We start from the raw sequence: 6,620 nt of genomic DNA on the forward strand, positions 1-6,620 counted from the left end.
GGGGGACCCGGGGGGGAGCAGGGGGGGGAGCCAGGGAGGGGCACGGGGACGGGCAGAGCCCAGCGCTGCTGCGCCCATGGGGCTGGGGACCTGGCTGCGCTCGCTTGGCGGCTGCTGCGGCTGCTGCGGCGGGGAGGTGGCTGCCCCTGAGAAGGAGCCGCTGCTCAGGTGAGTGCTCCTGATCCCATCCCCGCTCCGAGTGACCCCATCCCGTCCCCGCTCCGCTCGCACTGGGGCGATGCTCCAAGCGTGGCCCCGCTTTGCTCGCAGCCCTCTCCCACCCAACGCTTCACCCCTTTTCCCAGCTGTCATTCCTCAGCCGCTGCTCGGAGCTTCGGAAGCCCCAGAGGGATTTCCTCCCATCCCCCAGCCCGCTTTCTGCCTTATAGGGGTCTCTTATAGGGTTATAGAGTGCTGCTTTCCATTTTCCAACAACCAAATGAAGTTTCGGAGAGCAAAACGCCATAGAAACCGCCCGGCTTTTGTCTTCCCACGGGGAGCAATGGACGGGGTCCTGCCTGTGCAGGAGATGCCCAGGGAGGCAGCACATTGAGCCTTTATCCGAACGCAGCACGAGCTGGAGAGCTGACAGATGTCTAAGTCAACGGGTCTGCAGCAGCACCCAACCCCCCCGCAGCACCGCAGCGATTCTGGGACGCGTGCGGGGTGACCTATTTTATGGGGCCCGGCGGCAGGGATTGAAGCACCCTGATTTGGTGCTGTTAAAAGCAGCTCCCTAAATAATAACCCGATAATCCCAAGCATCGAGCTGGCGGGCCAGGAAATTCGCATTAACCTCCTGAGAGCCCGGCACAGGGCTGGGGAGGTGTGGGTGCCTCCGTGCACCTTTCTTTAGCAACGTGCCTCCGTGCACCGATCCCATTAATGCCATAAGCAGGGAAGCACAGGCACCTGCTGTTGCACGAGTGTGGTGGCATAATTAATCTGATGGCCTAATTGCAGGCTCGTCCCCGGATGGGAGGCTTTGAGGGTTTTATATTGCAGAGTGGGGACCCTGCAGCAGCTTTTTCCCCACATTCCCTCATTTTAGTGACTCTGTGCCCATGCTTCCCGTGGTTGCTCCCCGTGCTTGCTGGGGTTTGCTGGCTGGAGCCCCTTCCTTGGGAATCACCTTGCAAGACTAAGGGAGTGGCTCGCAAAGCCAAGGTGTGTTAGTGTTACTCCCAAAAGATCTTATGGTGAGCAGGCTGGGTCAGTGAGTGGGAGGGAGCAGGAGGATGGGGATGAGCTCACATGGGACAACGCCCCATAGGCTGTGCAGGGTGACAGCCCCACAGAGAACCCTTGATATGGGGTCTCTGCTGCCCCAGGAGTTCCCCCTGCTCGCTCAGGATGCCTGGAGACGTGTTGGGAGGGCTGAGCAGTGCCATGTGCACCCTCCAGCAAACAGCAGAAACAAACTACCCCATAATAGCCTTGCACATCCCACTCACAGCACCCAGCCATAAGCGTGGGGCACAGAAGCTCCGCGGGAGGGGATGATGCTCAGGAGGTGATGCTCTGCCTGCTGCCTATTTGTAGAGTCAGAGGGGGCCCTTAGAGGTCATCCAGTCCAACTCTCCTGCAGTGAACAGGGACACCCACAGCTCCATCGGGAGCTCAGAGCCCCGTCCATCCTGACCTTGGCTGTCTCCAGGGATGGGGCACCCACCACCTCTCTGTGCAACCTGTGCCACTGCTTCACCACCCTTATCTTCTTTACATCCAACCTAAATCTCTGCTCCTTTCCTTTGAATCCCCCTTGTCCTAGCAACAACAACCCGTATGCTTCCTTTGGGGCCACGCTGGCACGGGATGAGGAGCAGAACCTGTGGAGCACCCCACACGACGTGACCCACACGGAGGCGGACGATGACCGGGTGCTGTACAACATGATCGTGGGCCGGAGCCAGCTGGACAAGGACTCCGAGGTGAGGAGATCACGATGTGCTCTCCAGCTCCATTTACTTCTCAGCATAGCATGTGGGATTCGGGCTGGTATTTCCCTATTCAGGGGTCTCTGTGATGGGGATGCCCACAGCATCCCGGGTACGGCGTTGTGGTAAGTGCTCCCCTAACGGGTCGTATGGAGATTACTGAGGAACCGGCACAGAAGGGGAAAAAAAATATCATCCCTGTTACATAAGCACTGTTTTGCAGCCCTGATTTCTTTCTCCACAGTGCTCTGTGCACAGGAAGTTTCAGCAGCCTGATTAAGACCTCTTCATTCATGCTCAGCCCCGCTGCTGTGTTCCAGCTGGGGAAATAGAGGCACGCAGGGTGACCCAAGCGTGCTGCTATGGGGTGCTCCCGGCTCTCCTACGTCCCACCAGGCCCTGCTATCTGTGCAGAGAGAAGAGTTGAGGACACACAGGCTGCTGCAGCCTCCAGCTGAACCCTTTCTGGGTGGCAGTAGGAGGAATTTGGCCTGGAGAGCCAACATTCCTGCACTCGGCCCCAAATCTCTCTGTCCTCCAGTGTGCATTGGAAAACTAGGCCAGCTCGCATCGCTCCCTGCCTCTAATGAGGGAGGGAGAAAAGTCTAATTGAACAACAGTGCCAAGGGCATAATCTGCTTTGGGAGCTGCTGTTGGCGTGCTGGCTCTGGGAGCGGGCAGATGCCACAGGGCAGGGCGTGCTCAGCAGCAAACAGGACAAAAACATAGCTCCTTTTTGCTAAATCTCACTTAAAATGAGAGCAAAAGGAGAGCTGCTGCCCTGCACGTCTGTGTGCTCACTGCACCCTTCCCCACCTTCACCGTGGGGACACACAGAGCTGTCACCCCACATCTTCCTCCTCCTTTCTACTGGTAAGGGGCTCTTAATGCTAACACAGCCCTTGAGATCAAAGCCGCCATCCAAGCTCATCAACACTTGGGTCAACGTTGCATAGATGGAAACTGGCCAAGTTTCTTTTCCTGCAGGATGGCTCCTGCCCCTCAGCATCAGCAGGGAGGTGGCAAATAACAGGAGCTGGTCCATGTGCTGCTCTCACACTGCTTGTCCAACCCTGCAAAGCATCATTTTCTGCACTGAGGCCATTCCTTCGAATACACCCTAAATTCTCTTCCTGGATAGCACAGTATTTGAAGTCCTTCTGGGGCTGGATTTGCCTCCATGGAGCAACTGTAATGAATAACCTCAAGCCCTTCCCCTTCATACAGCATCCCATCACACAGATACAGAGGCTGAGGTCAAGTCTGCAGATTTGAGCTCTATTAAGTTCAAGCATTAATTTCATGACCTGGCAGTCACTAAGGATAGTGTCAAATGGTTTCAGCTCAGCCATCTAGCATCCACGTGCACCCCTCTTCTTTGCTGTGAGCTGAGGGGTGTGGTCTAGTGGGGAAATACTAGTGCAGGTGGATGGTTGGACTGGATCCTCTTAGAGGTCTTTTCCAACCCTGGTGGTTCTCTGACTTAAAAAATGCTACCCCAACTTCTAAAATTGGTCCACCAATTTTTTGGTACCACCTCAGCCATCAGCAACACCTAAGCCAAATTTTGGAATCTCCTTTCAAGTAAGCCTGCTTAGTTTGTGCTAAGAAGACAGAGAGATTCTGTACCAAGTGTCGAGCTAGAATACTCTGTGTAACTTCTTCGAGGCATTGGAGGCCGGGGCATGACCTTCACAGTGCTCCCTCAGTGCCAACAGCATTGCTTTAGCCCTGGATCTGTTTCTAGCTGTTGAAATTCCCAGAGGAGCAGTAGAGCCCTCTCCATTTGGAAATAACTTCGTCATCCCTTCGCTTTGCAGGAATGGCAAAAGCTCAACTACGATATTTATACCTTACGGCAAACACGGAAAGAAGTGAGAAGCAGGTGGAAGCACATTTTGGAGGATTTAGGTAAGCTCAAGGACAAAGCGATGTCTTTTCCAAGGTGCTGAATGAGAAGAAGCCCAGCAGCCCCCAGCAGCAGTGGTGGGGATCCAGGAGAGCCCTTCAAACCCACGACAGCTTGGGCACACACTCGTCCATCTCAGGTTTCTTTCTGCAAGAATACCTCACCCTGTGTACTTATAAACAAGCTAAGCACGGAGAAATGAATATTCCTCCCAGATGTGAAGGCAGACACACCTAGTTTTCCTCCCCCAGCTCCTGCCAGCTGATTGGAGCCAAATCGCCCACTCTGTTTGCTCCAAAGTGAATCTGAAATGTTCTTTCAGCAAATGGAATTGCTCAACAGCAGCCCTCCTACTCCAGGTGGCTAATGAGAGGGGGGCTCCTTGGGCTTGGGGCTGCTCCAGGGCATTGTCACTGGGAGCAAAAGAGGTGGGGAGCTCAGCCACTCCTGCCCTACCTGCTGTTCTGGCACCTGGATGGGAGGAACGCTGGGAGTTCATAAGCAGGTATCAGTGTTCATCTTTGCCACGGTGCTCGCACTGCTTGTGTATCACCACAGGCTCCGGAGCGATAAGAGCAGAGTCAGTGGTGGCAATTGCATTTAAAGATCTCCTGATCACCACATTAATTCATTTTCCTCCCTCTTTCTTTCCCTTGGCGCCCTTGCTGTAAGAGATGGTGACTGCTGCATCAACAATCACACATGCATTGGAGCACTTGGACTTACGACTTGCCAGCAACATACAGCTGCAATTGCTGGGGTGCCCAGGAGCTGAACCAGCACTGGCTCCTCTCTCTAACTCATCTTCTCCCCAGGTTTCCAGAAGGAAGCAGACTCCCTCTTGTCCGTGACCAAACTCAGCATTGTCAGTGACTCTCAGAACATGAGCAAAGCCCGGGACATCCTGCTAAAGCTCTCCGAAGAGACAAACATCTTCCCAACCAGCTGGGAGCTGTCTGAGCGTTACCTCTTCGTGCTGGTGAGTAGCTCCGAGCGTGCATCCCTCCTTCTTGCCCTGCCTCTGCAAGTGAGCCCAAGTGCAGGGAGCTGACCTGCACCAGAGGATGCTCAAGGACGTGGTGGCAGTGGCTGTTCCACCCCCTTGCTTTGGCAGGACCGGCTGATAGCTCTGGATGCTGCAGATGAATTCTTCAAGCTGGCCAGCGTGGTGTACCCGAAAAGAGCCAGTGTAGAAAGAGTGGATGAGAAGCATGTCCCTGCAGCAACACCCTGAGAGGCATGGGGACAGTGGGTTTCCTTCCCTTGGGACCAGGTCCGTGTGCTGTGGGGCTGCAGCACGAGTAGTGCTGTTCCCTGTCTCCCTGCCCAGAAGTGAGCAGGCTAGCCATGCCCCGTGGGAAGGGGCATGGGAAGGGGCTCCAGCAGACAGGAGCTAGAACTGCTGTAGTGTAGCCCTGGTGGGAGTCCACCAGCTGTGTAGGGTATGCAAATAGGCCCAGGGGAACCACTGCACTGGTAGCTGCAAACCATGTCCCTAATGACAGCACTCCGAGGATGTCCACCTTGCCACCTCCCGTGGGACCACTGCCTCCCTCAGCCCTCGCAGCCAGGAAGGAAAAATACCTCACTCACCTGCAACCTCGTGACATTCCTCCGTGCACTGGTCGCCTTCTTTGTCCCCAGCGAGTTGGCCAGGCAGCTCAGGACAGGACTCAGCAGCAGCCTGGCTCTGTTGGGTGCCAGGTCCCCAGCGATGGACGTCTGGAGGAACTCATGTCTAGGTGGATTTGTGGTGGACCTGCTGAGAGATATTTCACCTGTAATGCCCTCAGATGGGTCACACCAACACCTTCATTCACTTCCAAAAGTCCAAGTCTTATCTGCAATAATAAAAAGCACCATAAAGTTGGTGGTCCGTGTCAGTGGTCAGTGCTGTTAATGAAGATTTTTAATGAACACGCTTTGTATCTTTCTTTTTTTTTGTGTGTTTGTGTGTGTACGTGTCTGAAAACAAGCAATAATTTTAAGACACTGGATTTGATCATTTAGAAGCATGTGGAATTCATCACTGGTTAACGCATTTGCTGCTAATGGAATGGTGGAAAGTGCTGGTTACAAAGGACCTCCCAAAAGAGCAAAACAGAGCTTTTATTTGTTTATACCCACAGAGTTTGATATATATATATATATTTATGAAATGTTTCTGTTTGTCTGTCTTCCTGGGAAATATTTTTTGTCAGCTCTGGACATCAATGAAACCTGAATTTAATAAACAAAACCTACCACAAAACCAAGGCCTCCTTACTCTCCGTGACCCTATTCAGGCAACAACATTGATCTCAGCTGCTGATAGCAACAGGGCCGAGCTATTTCCAGATCATGGGCTTCTGCAGCCTGTTCTCCACGCTTACACAGCTTGCTGGTTGACTCGCAAGTGAAAGGTCACGCTTTAATTCAGGGTTTATCAGAGGCTTTGGGGTGGACAGGCTGCTTCACGAAGTGGACCAGGACACGGTGTTAAGCAGCAAATCCCACCCCATCAGGAAGGACGGAGCAAAGCCACCAGATCCTGCCCATGCCCGTGGACAGCAGCGAGCACCCAGACAGCAGTGCAGCTGTAAGGCAGCTCAGCGAGCACCAGAGGCCACTCTTCCCTTAGCTGTGCTGCCAGGACCAGCACCATAGGGTTCCCATCTACATCAAAGCTAGGAATTATACAGCACTCACCCGCCCTAAGAGAGAGCGGCTGTAAACAAACTCATCGGACAGAGCATCGTGACTGTGCACGTATGGTTTCTTCCTTGCACTCTGAA

The 6,620-nt window shown here is 53.8% G+C and overlaps 1 protein-coding gene across 1 annotated transcript; it reads left to right on the top strand.

Moving 5' to 3' along the window:
• The first annotated feature begins 76 nt into the window (after positions 1–76).
• On the top strand, positions 77–6,085 carry MREG (melanoregulin). The gene is made up of 5 exons (XM_065750627.1): positions 77–168; positions 1,772–1,931; positions 3,758–3,848; positions 4,662–4,825; positions 4,961–6,085. Exons 1-5 carry the CDS (start codon positions 77–79, stop codon positions 5,078–5,080), a joined length of 627 nt encoding a protein of 208 aa, XP_065606699.1. The 3' UTR covers positions 5,081–6,085.
• Positions 6,086–6,620: the final 535 nt, after the last annotated feature.

This window comes from Cyrtonyx montezumae, unplaced genomic scaffold (genome assembly GCF_038088225.1).
Source record: "Cyrtonyx montezumae isolate F1298 unplaced genomic scaffold, pur_monq_1.0 scaffold_7, whole genome shotgun sequence".
NCBI lineage: Eukaryota > Metazoa > Chordata > Aves > Galliformes > Odontophoridae > Cyrtonyx > Cyrtonyx montezumae.